At 36.2% G+C, this 20,055-nt stretch overlaps 1 protein-coding gene across 1 annotated transcript in view; it reads right to left on the minus strand.

Annotated features, from left to right (window-relative positions):
• Positions 1-274: 274 nt before the first annotated feature.
• NCAM2 (neural cell adhesion molecule 2) overlaps positions 275-20,055 on the minus strand; it is a 553,783-nt gene continuing 534,002 nt past the window's right edge. The window contains exons 17-18 of the mRNA XM_049857852.1: positions 4,470-4,589; positions 275-1,068 (exon numbers count right to left, since the gene is read on the minus strand). Coding sequence (XP_049713809.1) covers positions 960-1,068; positions 4,470-4,589 — 229 coding nt within the window. The 3' untranslated portion in view covers positions 275-959. The remainder of the gene's footprint in view (positions 1,069-4,469; positions 4,590-20,055) is intronic.

The raw sequence follows: 20,055 nt of genomic DNA on the forward strand, positions 1-20,055 counted from the left end.
AATGCATCTGAGGCTACGGTTTTAGGTATTTGAACTCTAGAGACTTGTTTGGTAAGATTATTAAAAAAATAAAAGATAATCACATATTTATAAATATCTCAAGACAACATATTGATATTATTCCCATTTCAATTTATTTTATTTGAAGCTGAGGGCAGAAATCAATATTATTTTCACTTGCAATATATTTAATATTTGTCGTAATCCATTCTGAATGAATATGACATATATAAAGAGACAGAAATTTAGGGGTCTTTCTAATCTAGTTTCACACACAACTAATATTCTTTTAAATGGGTAACAATTTTCATCTGGCACTTCACTCTATTAAAAATCGACATTGAAATAGCACTGTAATCATAACTTGAAAATAGCTCTCCAAAGTGTCTCTCAATTTTAATACCTGCTATGGAAATCTGACACCTTTAAACCCTGGGTTTCCTGAAATTCTCCTGATATAAAGTATTACATTTATTAAGTGCTGTCATCTTAAGCTGAAAATCCACTTTAATGATCTAATTGCCTAAGGTAAGACTCCAGACCATGCAGAGATTTCCTATACATTTATCTCACAAAGTTTTTTTGTTGTTGTTGCTATTTTCTTTTTTCCTATACCCCTCTTTGTTGGAGTGGCTGTGGTATGGAATATAGTTCTTAAGAAATAGAGCACTTTAGCTATATAATAAATTGTAGTACTTCAACCATCGAATCAAATTGGTACCCAAGTGTTGGTGCCAGTCAGGTCTCTATATTGAAATTTTTAACAAAATAAACAACAACAACAACAACAAAAGATAAAGGACCATGGGCAGGAGTATTTGATCATATGTATATGTGTACAAGCTATTCCAAGCTAAAAGTTTCCCAAGAAATTAAGGTCAATGGAATAGTTTTGGTCATAGGGTCACTGTAATCCGAATACTCTTTGTAGTATTGTTCAAGCTGTTGTAACCTTGTCATTATGCTTTGCTGTCATCTTCTTTTGATTGTATATCATTAGCAACTTTAATTTCTATAGTTTCTTGATTTAAGACCTCTTTGCCATTTTCTTCTTTTAAAGGCAATTTTCTGGAAAGAAATTAAAAAACAATAATGAACTTCATTTGCTAAGGTACTTTAAGCACAATCTCCTGGCACTTTAATTATCGTTTTATAGAAAAAAAACACGCTAATTGTCTTGGGAATTTAGAGTGACTTATTAGAATGATATAAAATAAGTTTTGTTAAAGCAATACCAAATTGATGGAAAAATAATTACACATGCTGTGATTAAAGAGAATAAAATAATTTAATACTGTTAAATGCAAAAATGCTATGCAATGCAGAATGACAAATGAAACAGCACAGATTTAGATATACCACAAAAAAAAAAAAAAATTTTTTTTTTTTCATTACCAGGTGGCTTAGATTTAGTAATCACTTATAATTATTATGAGTTTTGGAACATAACAAAAAGGCAAATTTTATATGTCAAACTTGATGATTTACTACTTATGGGTTGAATTGTGTCCCCCCAAAAATATGTGTCAAATTGATTAGGCCATGATTCCCAGTATTGTGTGTGTCATCCATTTTGTGATTGTAATCTTATGTTGAGAGGATTAGGGTGGGATTGTAACACTACCCTTACTCAGGTCTCCTCTCTGACCCAAGGTAAAGGGAGTTTCTCTGGGGTGTGGCCTCCATCACCTTTTATCTCTCAAGACATATAAGGAAAGGGAAGCAAGTAGAGAGTTGGGGACCTCATACCACCAAGAAAGCAGCACCAGAAGCAGAGCACGTCCTTTGGACACGGGGTCCCTGAGCCTAAGAAGCTCCTCCACCATTGGGCAGATTGAGGAGAAGGACCTTCTTCCAGAGAGACAACAGAGAGAGAAAGGCATCCCTTGGAGGTGATGCCTTGAATTTGGACTTTTAGCTTACTTTACCATGAGGAAATAAATTTCTCTTTGTTAAAGCCATCCACTTGTGGTATTTCTGTTATGGCAGCACTAGATGACTAAGACACTAATACTCAAATTTTTCAAGTAAAAATTATCTATAGTAGTTGCCATATATTGTTAAAAAAAATTCATGAGATGGGTGATTTTTCAGATTTTAGTGTTCTTTTGAACTCAGTGAAAATAAATACACTTCATGATTTTCCCACTTGTTTATATTTACTGCTTATTTTTTCTTTAGTTGCTATTATTTTTCTTGCCCCTTTTAGTATCACTCTAGAGCACATTTTTTGGAGAGTTGTTTCTAACTGTAGCCTACAAAACAATAGCAACCTTTTTTTCTTAATATTAAGACAATTCCACAAATCTTATTATAATGGCAATGAATTAGGATTTTCCATTTTTGTCTGTCTTTCTGAAATGCAGTTGTTTACCAATAAATCTTGTTCTCCTGGGGCAATATTTTCCTCCCTTGGGAAAATCACCTCCTGCCTCCTCAAAGAAAGTTACAACTCAAATTTAAATTCACTTGTCACTCTAAGCTCGTCATTTTATGGGAGAATGAGTTTTATTTTGCTAGTAACTCTGGGACTTATTTGTTTTATATTTTTGAATAAGAAGGGTAAACCATTTTATTCTGGAGATGGAAGTTATCACATAAAAGCTAGCAATCAAAGTAAGTGATAAGCAAAATCTAATAAGATCCATTGCTCAGAATGAAGTGGTGTCTACATGTACCTACTACCAGAACCAGCTGCCGTTGAGTTGACTCTGACTCATGGAGACCCCATGTTTGCCAGAGTAGAGCTGTGCTGCATAGGGTTTTCTATGGCTGATTTTTCAGAAGTAGATTTCCAAGTCTCTTCTCTGAGAAGCCTCTGGATGGACTCAAACTACCAACCTTTCAGTTAGCAGCCAAGTATTTTTACCCTTTGCAGCACCAATGGACTCCATACTCATTACAGTAAACTCTTTTATGTATAAGTGTATATTGACAGTTCTTTCTTTCTCTAGTTTCCAAGTACTGAAAACATTGACAGCAAAATGTGATAAAAAGCAATAGTTCATTTCTAGCATCAAAATGTAAAGACGTTTAGAGCTTGCATAGGTGGTTGCCTTGATGCTTAATGCATTTTTTACTCAAAAAAACTACGTACTGACTTTGTGATGAACCAGTGTTTTTCAAATAAGTCTTGGATGGTATATTTCTGAGTATAAGGTTTCATGACTTATGTTTATCTATTTAAAAATTATTGTTAATTCTATTATTTTTATGTTGAATATTTCTTTTCCAGGATTGAGATAAATATTAGTTATTTAGTCATCTTTTTTAAAAAACATATTCCTGCCATATGCAAGGAATTCTTAACCAGTTTCCAATATAAACTTAACTATATGCCAATATAAAAGTATATGTGTTAGTTAATACACAGGAATTTGTTTTGTTGTGTAACACTTTACTTCATTGAAGAACATTGTGATTTCTGAAGGAAAAGATACTGACCTACCTTGTGAAAGCCATCTTTACTAGAATTTCCTTTAACTTAGAATGTAGTAATCTCTAAATGTCATAACTATAAAAGGCCTCAGAATTTATACTGAAATTCTTACTACACAATAGTACTTAATCTTTGTCTAAAATTGAATGATTTCATCCCCTTCAAGGGCAGTTACTGGGAGTTTCTGAAACAGATTATGTTTTTCAATCATCGCAATATTCAGCCTTTGCTTTAGAATAAGTCAGGTTTATATGCAATGAAATGCTAGCTGGTAAAGAAAAAGGGGTATTTGTTTTGAAAAACAATAAAACTAAAAATCTTTTTGGTGAACAGTAGTTAAAGAATAGTATTTGATCACTATGGTTTTGTTAGTCTCAATTGTTTGCAACAGAATACTACTATTACTCTTGCTAATTTCATTGATGTTAATCAAATTAATTTTTACATGTGTGAACAGAGGAACATATTTATCATCTTTACAGGTTTAATAGAATTACTGTATTTTTGATAGAACTACGAGGGATACAAAAAGAAGTAAATGGCATTGCCTCGAATGGAGATACACGTCATTTACCACATACATATTAGAATAATAGCCTACTAGTATTTCTTACTCTTCTTCACAATTTTTTTTTAATAATCCTGAGTACATCTCAGAGTATTTTTTTATATTTATGACTGTCATATTTATATTCAATGTGATGACTGCTTTCCTAACACGATCTTTATTTCAGTAAGAATCAACCAGTGTTTGTGAGCACCACTTTCTCTAAGATTGTATTGGGAAATCCAATTCTGTAACCTAGTTCTGTCTTTTTGATATTTCTGAAGAAAATTATAAATACATGTTTCAACAGTAGATTCCCACCTGACACTGATACAATTTTTTCATGTTAAATGTCTCAAAAGAAAACAGCTTTAATTATTCCCATTGTTTTTCATTTAAAAATATACACATTTTTACAAAGCATTATGAGTTACCAACTTACTAATTCTTATTCAAAATACTTATGCATTTTAAGCTACATACTCAGGTTCTGTTAGTGGTGTAGTTTCATTTGGCTCATTTACTGGGCTCCCATCTTCATGATTAGTAATTCTTTCATCCTCTGTTCTCATCTCCACTATTGGTTCTTTTGATCCATCTTTCCTAGAAAAAGGGAGAAAACAAATTTTGCCAAGTATTGTAAACATGGATGCATTATGGATACAGTTAAAATGTCCACCTAATTCCTCCTCCACCCCAAGAAAATTGAACACAGTCAGATTAAGGATACCCTTAAGAATTTCATTTTTCATTTAAATTAAACATACTATATATCTTTACGTCTGGAGCTCTGGTAGTGAAATGGTTAAGAGCTCAGGCTGCTAACCAAATGCCAGGAGTTCGAATTCATCAGTCATATTTTAGAAACCCTATAGGACAGTTCTACCCTGTCCTATAGGGTTGCTATGAGTCAGAATCGATTCAATGGCACACAACAATAACAACATATCTTCATGCAAAAAAAATAGAAGAAATTCCATTTTGTCTGTATCTATTTTCCTCGTTGAAATTGTGTTCATTTTTTTGATAACGAAGTTTGCATTTTAAATTCTATTTTTTTGGAATGTAAGTAGAAATTATTTTGTTAAAAAATAAACTATTTTTAACCAGCCATATATTTTTAAAAATATCAATAAAAGTTTTAAATGAAATAAACCATCAGAAATATTGCTTCCATTATATTTGGATAATAACATTTTATATGTAAAATATGTTAGTTTTAAAATTTCTCTATAAATTTATATAAAATATTTTATCTATAATGTGATAACTGGTTTTTAACATATCCACATGTTTTCAAGAAAACAGTTTAAATGAAAAGACTCATTTTAACATAAATGCATATTTTCATTTATAAGTTATTATTCAAATGCATTATATGACGGTTACATTTTGTTCTGTTATACTTAAGGTCACCATGAGTCCCAACTGACTTGATACAATTAACAACAAAATATATGAAGGCAGGTGTAATTTTTTCTAATTAATGAAAAGTAGAAAGCTTGCTGCAGTTTCATACCTAAAAAAATGAGCAGAAAGAAAAGGAGGACACCTGATAGTTTATTTCTCTTTTGGAATTCTCTTCAGTCAATGGATCTATATTACAAAAAGACAATCTACCAAAAAGAAGGGGTTGAGTGTGAAAATCTATAAACATGTGGACACAAGCATATTAAAAAACATTTGGTGATGATAAAGCGTGAAGTGAGATGGAGTGAATGAGAATAAGGCATTCCTGCAGATTAGAAGTATGACACAGAGGAAAAAAAAAAAAAAAAAGAAGATAAGGTCAATTGACTTCAACTGCCCAGAGATTTGCTGGAAGATAGGTTTACTACAAAGCAGTGTATCCCACCTTTGTTAATATGGCTCTTTAATAGGCTTATCTCCAGAGGCAAGCAAGACAAAAAAAATGAACTGGGTTTTTATAGTAATTGCTACCTTGAACTTAACTTTGAATGTAATTCTAATCAACATGAAATAACTGATTGAGAATATCGAAGTTACAGGACCTTGGAAGAAAATATTTTGCTACTCAGGATTCTTTTTGTTGTGTTGTTAATAGTAAATATAATTGTTAGATAAAATCAGATAGTCTCCCTTCTCTTCCCCCCAATACACCCAATAAACTGGGTTATTCATGATTAAATGGGATGATGAAAAATGGTAATAAATTTCTTCTAATCTAAAAGAAAATATATTGGAATGATGATTCTTTGGTGGGAAATACTACATTATCATGGGGGATTTTGAACAGTGAATGAACATTCCAGGATAACATTTATGAAAAAGGATGATACCAAATTGACACTCTATTTCCTCTAATCTGAAAGAGAACATAGCTCAGCATTGTCGAGAGGCTGCAATGTATAAATATTTATTCACACAAGGAAAAATGATGTCATTGCAAAAGAAAAGAACCAAGAAAAACAACGTTTTATTCAAAGTTGTTTATCTTCGAAATGTGTTCTTAAAAAGCATGTAAACTAGAATTGCGAACCAAACAAAACAACCTAATAAAAATTCAGTGGCACATATATTTAACAGACCCTAGAAATGCTCAGACTTGAACACAAAAACACCAAGAATGATAAAACACTTTGGTCAGATGGTCAGTTTGTTATTGTTGCACTTGCCTGAGTATGTACTTACCCCACATGTGCACACATCTAAACCTTTTTTTTTTTACTTTTAGGAATCAAACGTCTGTGGGAGGTGGTCATTCAGGCATGTTTAGCAACATTCTCTCATCAGTGGCCTCAAATAAGATAGCTCTCTATAATTGTAAATATGGCTACTTATCAGCTCCAATAAATTTGTCTTGTTTTGTTTGCTTGTTTGATGTCATTTTTTAATCCACTATTTTAATAATGCACAACACTAATGCTCTTGATAAGACAGTAAGACTATTTTGAAAGATATGAGTATTGATGATTCTGAGCAGAAAAGTGAATCAAGAGGGCTGGACAAAAAGTTTTAGAAAGATACAAATAAACTACTTGGCTGATTCTTTGATTTAAATATAAAACTAAAAATCATTTACTGAAGTAAAAATAGTCTTTTTAACAGGTTTAAAATTAAAAAAATCAAAACTATAAGGAAGCATTATACTATAGTTTTTATACAGCATTTTTTCTTGTTGCTAGGTGCCATCAAGTCGGTTCCGACTCATACCGACCCTATGCACAACAGAACGAAACACTGCCTGGTCCTGCGCCATCCTTACAATCGTTGTTTTGTTTGAGCTCATTGTTGCAGCCGCTGTGTCAATCCACCTCCTTGAGGGTCTTCCTCTTTTCCGCTGACCCTGTACTCTGCCAAGCATGATGTCCTTCTCCAGGGACTGATCCCTCCTGTCAACATGTCCAAAGTATGTAAGACGCAGTCCCACCATCCTTGCCTCTAAGGAGCATTCTGGTTGCACTTCTTCAAAGACAGATTTGTTCGTTCTTTTGGCAGTCCATGGTATATTCAATATTCTTCGCCAACACCACAATTTAAAGGCGCCAACTCTTCTTCTGTCTTCCTTATTCACTGTCCAGCTTTCACATGCATATGATGCTATTGAAAATACCATGGTTTGGGTCAGGCACACCTTAGTCTTCAGGGTGACATCTTTGCTTTTCACCACTTTGAAAAGGTCCTTTGTAGCAGATTGCCCCAATGAAATGCGTCTTTTGATTTCTTGACTGCTGCTTCCATGGGTGTTGATTGTGGATCCAAGTAAAATGAAATCCTTGACAACTTCAATTTTTTTTTCTGTTTATCATGATAGTGCTCATTGGTCCAGTTGTGAGGATTTTTGTTTTCTTTATGTTGAGGTGTAATCCATACTGAAGGCTGTGGTCTTTGATCTTCATTAGTAAGTGCTTCAAGTCCTCTTCACTTTCAGCAAGCACGGTTGTGTCATCTGCATAACGTAGGTTGTTAATGAGTTTTCCTCCAATCCTGATGCCCCGTTCTTCTTCATATAGTCCAGCTTCTTGTATTATTTGTTCAGCATACAGATTAAATAGGTATGGTGAAAGCATACAACCCTGACGGACACCTTTCCTGACTTTAAACCAATCAGTATCCCCTTGTTCTGTCTGAACAACTGCCTCTTGATCTATGTAAAGTTTCCTCATGAGCACAACTAAGTGTTCTGGAATTCCCATTCTTTGCAGTGTTATCCATAGTTTGTTATGATCCACAGAGTCGAATGCCTTTGCATAGTCAATAAAACACAGGTAAACATCCTTCTGGTATTTTCTGCTTTCAGCCAGGACCCATCTAACATCAGCAATGATATCCCTGGTTCCATGTCCTCTTCTGAAACCAGCCTGAATTTCTGATAGTTCCCTGTTGATATACTGTTGCAGCTGTTTTTGAATGATCTTCAGCAATATTTTGCTTGCGTGTGATATTAATGATATTGTTCTATAATTTCCACATTCGTTGGATCACCTCTCTTGGGAATAGGCATAAATATGGATCTCTTCCAGTCAGTTGGCCAGGAGGCTGTCTTCCATATTTCTTGGCATAGATGAGTGAGCAACTCCAGCATTGCACCTGTTTGTTGAAACATCTCAATTGATATTCCATCAATTCTTGGAGCCTTGTTTTTCACCAATGCCTTCAGAGCAGCTTGGACTTCTTCCTTCAGTACCATCGGTTCCTGATCATATGCCACCTCTTGAAATGGTTGAACATAGACCAATTCTTTTTGGTATAATGACTGTGTATTCCTTCCGTCTTCTTTTGATGCTTCCTGAGTCGTTTAATATTTTCCCCATGGAATCCTTCACTATTGCAATTCGAGGCTTGAATTTTTTCTTCAGTTCTTTCAGTTTGAGAAACGCCGAGCGGGTTCTTCCCTTTTGGTTTTCCATCTCCAGCTCTTTGCACATGTCATTACAATACTTTACTTTGTCTTCTCGAGACGCCCTTTGAAATCTTCTGTTCAGTTCTTTTACTTCATCAATTCTTCCTTTTGCTTTAGCTGCTTAACGCTCAGGAGCAAGTTTCAGAGTCTCCTCTGACATCCATCTTGGTCTTTTCTGTCTTTTCAGTGACCTCTTGCTGTCTTCATGGATGATGTCCTTGATGTCATTCCACAATTTGTCTGGTCTTCAGTCACTACTGTTCCATGTGTCAAATCTATTCTTGAGATGGTCTCTAAATTCAGGTGGGATATACTCAAGGTCATATTTTGGCTCTTGTGGACTTGCTCTGACTTTCTTCAGTTTCAGCTTGAACTTGCATATGAGCAATTGATGGTCTGTTCCACAGTCAGCCCCGGGCCTTGTTCTGACTGATGCCATTGTATCTTTCCACAGATGTAGTCAATCTGATTTCTGTGTGTTCCATCTGGCGAGGTCCACGTGTATAGTCACCATTTATGTTGGTGAAAGATGGTATTTGCAATGAAGAAGTCATTGGTCTTGCAAAATTCTATCATTCGATCTCCGGCATTGTTTCTACCACCAAGGCCATATTTTCCAACTACTGATCCATCTTCTTTGTTTCCAACTTTCACATTCCAATTGCCAGTAATTATCAATGAATCTTGATTGCATGTTTGATCAATTTCGTACTGTAGCAGCTGATAAAAATCTTCTATTTCTTCATCTTTGGCCTTAGTGGTTGGTGCGTAAATTTGAATAATAGGCATATTAACTGATCTTCCTTGTAGGCATATGGATATTATCCTATCACTGACAGCGCTGTACTTCAGAATAGATCTTGAAACGTTCTTTTTGACGATGAATGCAACACCATTCCTTTTCAAGTTGTCATTCCCAGCATAGTAGACTATATGATTGTCTGATTCAAAATGGCCAATACCAGTCCATTTCAGCTTACTAATGCCTAGGATATCGATGTTTATGTGTTCCATTTCATTTTTGACAATTTCCAATTCTCCTAGATTCACACTTTGTACATTCCAGGTTCCAATCATTAATGGATGTTTGCAGCTGTTTCTTCTCATTTTCAGTCATGCCACATCAGCAAATGAAGGTCCCAAAAGCTTTACTCCATCCACGTCATTAAGGTTGACTCTACTTTGAGGAGGTAGCTCTTCCCCAGTCATCATTTGAGTGCCTTCCAACCTGGGGGGCTCAACTTCCAGCACTATATCAGACAGTATTCCGCTGCTATTCATAAGGTTTTCACTGGCTGATGATTTTCAGAAGCAGACTGCCAGGTCCTTCTTCCTAGTCTCTCTTAGTCTGGAAGCTCAGCTGAAACCTGTCCTCCATGGGTGACCCTGCTGGTATCTGAATACCGGTGGCATAGCTTCCAGCATCACAGCAACACACAAGCCCCCACAGTATGACAAACTGACAGACACATGGGGGTTTTCTTAGTAGTTTATAAAATAGTAATGTATCTTCCATTGGCTACCATGTTAGATTTGATGTAAGATGGAAATATATTTTTATTACACTAAAAATTGGTACACATGTATAACAAAAAGAAACAGAATACAGAGAAAAGAGAATTGGTGGATTTGGATTTCACTTTTGTTTTCCTTTCTGAATACCAACATACAATCAAACAACTTTAAATGTTAAAGGATAAAATAAACATGACTGAAAACAAATGAAGGACTAGCATAGGGAAAACAAAAATATATACTTTTTTTAATAGTCATTTTTTTAATTGGCTAGCACAATCAAAGTACAGGAAACCGCAAAACATTATGTAAAGTGAGCCTCTTTCCATTCCTTCCCACGTCCTCAGGACACTTAGTTATCTATCAGAGAGACAACCACTAACACACATTTTAAAAATATTTTTTTTGCCAGAGATACTCTATGCATGTACCAGTATATATGTGTGAAAGTGCAAGTTGTGGTTGTTAGGTGCCATCGAGTGGGTCTCGACACATAATGACAATTATGGAAACAGAACAAAACACTGCCCAGTCCTGCACCATCCTCACAATCATTGTTATACTTGAGCCCACTGTTGCAGCCACTGTGTCAATCCATCTCATTGAGGGTCTTCTTCATTTTCGCTGACCCTCTACTTTACCAAGCATGATGTCCTTCTCCAGGGACTGATCCCTCCTGACAACCTGTCCAAAGTATGTGAGACATAGTCTGGCCATCCTTGCTTCTAAGGTGTATTTTGGTTGTACTTCTTCCAACACAGATTTGTTCATTCTTTTGGCAGTCCTTGATATACTCAATATTCTTCAATAACACCACAAATCAAAGGCATCAATTTTTCTTTGGTCTTCCTTATTCATTGTCCAGCTTTCATATTCATAGGAGGAGACTGAAAACACCAAGGCTTGGGTCAGGTGCACCTTAGTCTTCAAGGTGACATCTTTGCTTTTCAATACTTTAAAGAGGTTTTTTGCAGCATATTTTCCCAAGGCAATGAGTCTTTTAAAATTTCTTGGCTGTTGCTTCCATGGGTGTTGATTATGGATCCGAGTAAAATGAAATCCCTGACAACGTCAATCTTTTCTCTGTTTATCATGATGTTGCTCATTGGTCCAGTTGTGAGGATTTTTGTTTTCTTTATGTTGAAGTGTAATCCATACTGAAGCCTGCGGTCTTTGATCTTCATGACCATATGCTTCAAGTCCTCTTCAGTTTCAGCAAGCAAGGTTGTGTCATCTGCATAACACAGGTTGTTAATGAGTCTTCCTCCAATCCTGATGCCTTCTTCATATAGTCCAGCTTCTCAGATTATTTGCTCAGCATACACGTACTAGTGTATATATATATATATATATATATATATATATGTAAGTCCATAGATAAAGCTATTTTATACAAATGGTAATATACTATACTGACCACACTAGGTTTTAGCTGAAGCCTATATTAGAACTTTTAGATGTACCTCTTTTTCATGGTGCAAACTGATTTTATGTATGCACCACCACATATCTGACCAGTTTCCAACTGACAGACATTTAGATTGTTTCTAACCTTTTCTAAAAACTGTTTAGTGAAGTATAAAACAGATTTTTAAATATTTTTAAAATAAAAAAAATCAAAGAGATAAGGAAGCTTTGTGCTACAGATTTTATGCAGCATTTTTCTTAGTTTTATAAAATAATAATGTGTCCTCCATAGGTTAGCATGCTACATTTAATGTAAGTTGATAGTATATCATCTTGATTTTTATATATTCCGTATATTTAATATATTCCATGTATTTATAAAAGTAAGGGATAGCAAGTGCCTATTTTACTTATTGCTGTGTACTATATCAGAAGCACATTTACAATGTATATGAGTTAATTTCCTAGCCTTTATTTGAGGGTTTATATTTAAGTGTACTTGAAGTGGCTCCAGAACTATCACCAATATTTTCTTTAGAGTTATAAATGGGAACAAGGCAATATTTTGCCAAAATTGGCACAAAAATGTGATATGAATTGGTGTCACCATTTATAATGTGGTAAACATGTAAATTCCTGCCAGATTTCTAGAACAGATTATTAAACAGGAAATAATGAGAAGTAGAGCATAGTCCCCTGGAACAAGACTAGCTGGTTCTTCTATTAATTTACTCTGCAAATATCTCTGTCCTTTGTGGCTTGGTCAGTAAAATGCAGATGATAACACCAAACTAATTCCTGTGGGAGTCATGGGTTGTGCAAGTGGCTAATAAGTTCAGCTGCTTACCTAAAAGTTGGAGATCCGAGGGCACCCAGGGGGCTTCAGAAGAAGGCCCTCGTGATCTACTTCAGAAAAATCCTCATTGAAAACCCTATGGACACAGTGCTACTCTGATGTAGATAGGGTCACCACATTGAATGGATAACAACTGGTTGGTTACTAATTTCTGTAAAGTGCTTAGAACGGTGCCTCACATATACAAAGCATGCAATCAGCATTAGCTGTCATCAGTATACAGGAGTTTAAGGAGAATTTAGGTTAGGAATTGTATTACTAAAATCTATAAATTTAACAAAATAAAGAAAAACTAAACACAAACATCTTAACAGATCTTGGGGGAAAAATGGATTATAAAGCTTATCAATTCTTGAATAAAAATGTAAAGATTCGTGAATTAAATACCTTAAGCAAAATGCAACGCTTGGGATAGACCAAACACAAAAACTAAAACCACTGCCGTCGAGTCGATTCCAACTCATAGCAACCCTATAGGACAGAGTAGAACTGTCCCATTGGGTTTCCAAGGAGCAACTAGTGAATTTGAGATGCCGACCTTTTGGTTAGTAGTTGTTGCTCTTAACCACTGCGCCACCAGGGTTATATGTATGTGTAGATGTGAGTGTTTGTATTTGCAATAGGATCTCATTTCTTTACAAATTATAGACTACATAGAAAATTATTTGGAAGGACACACATCAAAATGTTAATAAAATGTTCAAGGGAAAGCAAATTGAATCAAGGAATAAGGACTTTGATTTCTGCTTTCTGTATTTCTTTGTTGTCTGAATTTTTAATACAATATTACATATATATTGGGTTATTCCTTTCATAATTAAAGTATGCATTTCTTAAAAGAAATATTGATGCCTGTTAACCTGTACTAACAGAGAACGTTAACACTCAAGGACTGTAAAGGTCTAAATGCTCTCTGTCCTTGTAAGAAATCATCTGGTATATCATGGTCATTCCTAGGTGATGTTATAGATTAATTACGGAGGTTATACTATCAGGATATGCGGATTTTAAGCAATTAAATAATAATGAAAGAAGTATTGAAAATGATTAGGCCAAAAAAGGGATGAGTAAAGGTTTATAATATAGTCATCTTAAAATATAAATATACCTGTAAAATAGGAAATCATACATTAACTTATTCTATGTTTCATTTCAGAATGCTGAATTAATAACAAGTTTTTTTTTTTTAAGGCTAGTATATAGAAGAAATTTCCTGCAAGACATTTTGCCCTAAATAGAACGGAGGAAATGCAAACTACTATGCAAATATAAAGCAAAGAGAACTTAAATCTTGGAAATTTCATGCTCCATATATTTGCTTGGATTGCAGGGAAAATAAAATAACTTTCTCTCCTCCTTAAGTCCTCATATTTTATCATTTCAAGTTAGGGCCAATGTATATAGTTAAAATTGAGGAACAGATATTGATGTAATATTTGAATTCTTCTGTCATAATGCTTTAGTAGAGATTCATGAATGAAAGGACAATTGGGTTGGCATCCAGTAATACCCCATTCACTTTGTGTTTTTTATTTTATTTTTATTATTAACTTTTATTGAGCTTCAAGTGAACGTTTACCAATCAAGTCAGTCTGTCACATATAAGTTTATATACACCTTACTCCATACTCCCACTTGCTCTCCCCCTAATGAGTCAGCCCTTCCAGTCTCTCCTTTCATGACAATTTTGCCAGCTTCCAATCCTCTCTATCCTCCCATCGCCCCTCCAGACAGGAGATGCCAACACAGTCTCAAGTGTCCACCTGATACAAATAGCTCACTCTTCATCAGCATCTCTCTCCTACCCACTGTCCAGTCCCTTTCATGTCTGATGAGTTGTCTTTGGGAATGGTTCCTGTCCTGGGCCAACAGAAGGTTTGGGGACCATGACCACCGGGATTCCTCTAGTCTCAGTCAGACCATTAAGTATGGTCTTTTTGTGAGAATTTGGGGGCTGCATCCCACTGATTTCCTGCTCCCTCAGGGGTTCTCTGTTGTGCTCCCTGTGAGGGCAGTCATCGATTGTGGCCAGGCACCAACTAGTTCTTCTGGTCTCAGGATGATGTAGGTCTCTGGTTCATGTGGCCCTTTCTGTCTCTTGGGCTCTTCGTTATTGTGTGACCTTGGTGTTCTTCATTCTCCTTTGGTCCAGGTGGGTTGAGACCAATTGATGCATCTTAGATGGCCGCTTGTTAGCATTTAAGAACCCAGACGCCACATTTCAAAGTGGGATGCAGAATGTTTTCGTAATAGAATTATTTTGCCAATTGACTTAGAAGTCCCTTTAATCCATGGCCCCCAAACCCCCGCCCTTGCTCCGCTGACCTTTGAAGCCTTCATTTTATCCCGGAAACTTCTTTGCTTTTGGTCCAGTCCAGTCCAGTTGAGCTGACCTTCCATGTGTTGAGTATTGTCCTTCCCTTCACCTAATTTTTTTTTTCACCTAAAGCAGTTCTTATCTACTAACTATTGAATAAAAAACCCTCTCCCACCCTCCTTCCCCTCTCCTCGTAACCACAAAAGTATGTGTTCTTCTCAGTTTATACTATTTCTCAAGATCTTGTAATAATGGTCTTATACAATATTTGTCCTTTTGCCTCTGACTAATTTCGCTCAGCATAACGCCTTCCAGGTTCCTCCATGTTATGAAATGTTTCACAGATTCGTCACTGTTCTTTATTGATGCGTAGTATTCCATTGTGTGAATATACCACAATTTATTTACCCATTCATCTGTTGATGGACCCCTTGGTTGCTTCCAGCTCTTTGCTATTGTAAACAGAGCTGCAATAAACATGGGTGTGCATATATCTCTTCCTGGGAAGGCTCTTATTTCTCTAGGGTATATTCCGAGGAGTGGGATTTCTGGGTTGTATGGTAGTTCTATTTCTAACTGTTTAAGATAACGCCAGATAGATTTCCAAAGTGGTTGTACCATTTTACATTCCCACCAGCAGTGTATGAGAGTTCCAATCTCTCCGCAGCCTCTCCAACATTTAATATTTTGTGTCTTTTGGATTAATGCCAGCCTTGTTGGAGTGAGATGTAATCTCATCGTAGTTTTCATTTTCATTTCTCTAATGGCTAATGATCGAGAGCATTTTCTCATGTATCTGTTAGCTGCCTGAATATCATCTTTAGTGAAGTGCATGTTGATATCCTTTGCCCACTTCTTGATTGGGTTGTTTGTCTTTTTGTGGTTGAGTTTTGACAGAATCATATAGATTTTAGAGATCAGGTGCTGGTCGGAGATGTCACAGCTGAAAATTCTTTCCCAAACTGTAGGTGGTCTTTTTACTCTTTTGGTGAAGTCTTTAGATGAGCATAGGTGTTTGATTTTTAGGAGCTCCCAGTTATCTGGTTTCTCTTTGTCATTTTTGGTAATGTTTTGTATTCTGTTTATGCCTTGTATTAGGGTTCCTAAGGTTGTCCCTATTTTTTCTTCCATGATCTTTATCGTTTTAGTCTTTATGTTTAGGTCTTTGATCCACTTGGAGTTAGTTTTTGTGCTTGGTGTGAGGTATGGGTCCTGTTTCAGTTTTTCGCAAATGGATATCCAGTTATGCCAGCACCATTTGTTAAAAAGACTATCTTTTCCCCAATTAACTGACCCTGGGCCTTTGTCAAATATCAGCTGCTCATATGTGGATGGATTTATATCTGGGTTCTCAATTCTGTTCCATTGGTCTATGTGCCTGTTGTTGTACCAGTGCCAGGATGTTTTGACTACTGTGGCTGTATAATAGGTTCTGAAATCAGGTAGAGTGAGGCCTCCCACTTTCTTCTTCTTTTTCAGTAATGCTTTGCTTATCCGAGGCTTCTTTCCCTTCCATATGAAATTGGTGATTTGTTTCTCTATCACATTAAAAAATGACATTGGAATTTGGATCGGAAGTGCATTCTATGTAGAGATGGCTTTCACCTTGTGTTTTTATCATTCAGCTATGCAATTTTCTTTTCACAAATTATAGAAGGGCTGAAAAAATGAATCATGTATACCAATTAGATTCCTCTTGATAACCAATTACATTTAAATTACACCCTCTTTTTGTATTCTTCTCTTTGCCTTGTGTGCTTCAGGACTTATAGTAACTTGCTAAAGTATTAAATTTAATCTCTTTTCTGGAATATGCCGAATGCTATTTCTTATCATTTTATCATGGATCTTCACTTTCCCCTGACATGAATGATATTCCTTCCTTTCTTCGTCCTTACTGATTATTTGGATCAATACAATAGCCACACTTTTTGTCCCACGATGATTTTGTGGTTGTCCTGGCAACAGTGCGGGTGTAGGGGATACCGTCTGCATTTCCACTAGAAGGTAAGGCTGAGTTACTAACATTCTTTGTTCTTAGGCTTTTTATTTTACTATCTTCTTACATATTATGTTGGTTGTTACAAAATTGATGGACAGTATATAATTAACAATTCTTTGGCATCAAGAAAGTAAGTTCCTCCAATGCCTAGTAATAAAAAGCAACAAAGAACAATAAAAAAAATCAATACAGCATTTTTTTTTTTTCTATCAACATTACCTAGAAACTACTTATTTGAGATTTCATTTGTGTTTCCTCAATTCTTAGATGAAGTCATGCTTCCTTTTAAGACAGAGTCTTTTCACATTCTATTCCTTCTGCCTGGAAAGCCACTTTCCACCCTCAACCCTACACACACAGATACACACATATACCAGCTAGTTAACGGCTACTATTTCTGCATATTTTAGTTCATTCCTGACATCCTTATAGATCCTAACTAGGCAAATTATTTACTTTCTTACATAGTATTTATCACAGAACTATTTTATTTATCTGTGTGACTTTTTTTTTTTTTAAACTAAAACATATTTTACAGTCACAGTACGTGTTCCTGATAGTGAGACCGATCCTGCTTCTTCTCACACTGGCTCCCCAGGGATTCTGACAGTGCCTGGAATGTCGGTGTTTCATAAATATTTGTGGTTATACATGAATGAATGGATAAATAGGAGTCCAGATTTCTTGGTATAGATGAATAAGTGCTTCCAGCATTACTTTCATTTGTTGAAGCATCTTAGCTGGTATTCTGTCAATTCCTGGTGCCTCGTTTTTCACCAATGCCTCAGTGCAGCTTGGACTTCTTTCTTAAGTACCATCCATTCTTAGACATATGCTACCTCCTACAATGGCTGAACTTCAACCAGTTCTTTTTGATACAGTAACTCTGTGTATTCCTTCCATCATCTTTTGATCCTTCCTGGATCGTTGAAATATCTGCCAATAAAACACTTCAATATTACAACTCAGGCTTTGAATATGTTGTTGTTGTTAGGTGCCGTCGAGTCAGTTCCGCCTCACAGCGACACTGCACAACAGAAAGAAACACTGCCCGGTCCTGAGCCATCCTCACAATCGTTGTTACGCCTGAGCACACAGTTGCAGCCACTGTGTCAATCCACCTCGTTTAGGGTCTTCCTCTTCCCCGCTGACCCTGTACTCTACCAACCATGATGTCCTCCAGGGACAGATCCCTCCTGACAACATGTCCACAGTATGTAAGACGCAGTATCACCATCCTTGCCTCTAAGGAGCATTCTGGTTGTACTTCTTCTAAGACGGATTTGTTCATTCTTTTGGCAGTCCATGGTATATACTCAATATTCTTCACCAACACCAAAATTCAAAGGCGTCAGTTCTTCTTCCATCTTCCTTATTCATTTTCCAGCTTTCACATGCATATGATGCGGTTGAAAATACCATGGCTTGAGTCAGGCGCACCTTAGTCTTCAAGGTGATATCTTTCCTCTTCAACACTTTAAAGAGGTCCTTTGCAGCAGATTTACCAATGGAATGCATCTTTTGATTTCTTGACTGCTGCTTCCACGGCTGTTGATTGTGGATCCAAGTAAAATGGAATCCTTGACAAGTTCAATCTTTTCTCCGTTTATCATGATGTTGCTCATTGGTCCAGTTGTGAGGATTTTTGTTTTCTTTATGTTGAGGTGCAATCCATACTGAAGGCTGTGGTCTTTGATCTTCATTAGTAAGTGCTTCAAGTCCTCTTCACTTTCAGCAAGCACGGTTGTGTCATCTGCATAACGTAGGTTGTTAATGAGTTTTCCTCCAATCCTGATGCCCCGTTCTTTTTCATATAGTCCAGCTTCTTGTATTATTTGTTCAGCATACAGACTGAACAGGTATGGTGACAGGATACAACCCTGACGCACACCTTTCCTGACTTTAAACCAATCAGTATCCCCTTGTTCTGTCTGAACAACTGCCTCTTGATCTATGTAAAGTATCCTCAAGAGCACAGTTAAGTGTTCTGGAATTCCCATTCTTCGCAGTGTTATCTATAATTTGTTATGATCCACACAGTCGAATGCCTTTGCATAGTCAATAAAACACAGGTAAACATCCTTCTGGTATTTTCTGCTTTCAGCCAGGACCCATCTGCATCAGCAATGATATCCCTGGTTCCATGTCCTCTTCTGAAAACAGCCTGAATTTCTGGCAGTTCCCTGTTGATATACTGTTGCAGCTGTTTTTGAATGATCTTCAGCAAAATTTTGCTTGCGTGTGATATTAATGATATTGTTCTATAATTTCCATATTCGGTTGGATCACCTCTCTTGGGAATAGGCATAAATATGGATCTCTTCCAGTCAGTTGGCCAGGAAGCTGTCTTCCATATTTCTTGGCATAGATGAGTGAGCAACTCCAGCATTGCACCTGTTTGTTGAAACATCTCAATTGATATTCCATCAATTCTTGGAGCCTTGTTTTTCACCAATGCCTTCAGAGCAGCTTGGACTTCTTCCTTCAGTACCATTGGTTCCTGATCATATGCCACCTCTTGAAATGGTTGAACATAGACCAAATCTTTTTGGTATAATGACTCTGTGTATTCCTTCCATCTTCTTTTGATGCTTCCGTCTTCATTGAATATTTTCCCCACGGAATCCTTCACTATTGCAACTCGAGGCTTGAATTTTTTCTTCAGTTCTTTTGGCTTGAGAAATGCTGAGCGTGTTCTTCCCTTTTGGTTTTTCATCTCCAGCTCTTTGCACATGTCATTATAATACTTTACTTTGTCTTCTCGAGACACCCTTTGAAATCTTCCGTTCAGTTCTTTTACTTCATCAATTCTTCCTTTTGCTTTAGCTGCTCGATGCTCAAGAGCAAGTTTCAGAGTCTTCTCTGACATCCATCTTTTTCTTTTCTTTCTTTCCTGTCTTTTCAGTGACCTCTTGCTTTCCTCATGTATGATGTCCTTGATGTCATTCCACAACTCGTCTGGTCTTCAGTCACTAGTGTTCAGTGTGTCAAATCTATTCTTCAGACGTTCTCTAAATTTAGGTGGGATGCACTCAAGGTCATATTTTGGCTCTTGTGGACTTGCTCTGATTTTATTCAGTTTCAGCTTGAACTTGCATATGAGCAATT

The sequence above is a fragment of the Elephas maximus genome, chromosome 18 (assembly GCF_024166365.1).
Source record: "Elephas maximus indicus isolate mEleMax1 chromosome 18, mEleMax1 primary haplotype, whole genome shotgun sequence".
Classification (NCBI taxonomy): domain Eukaryota; kingdom Metazoa; phylum Chordata; class Mammalia; order Proboscidea; family Elephantidae; genus Elephas; species Elephas maximus.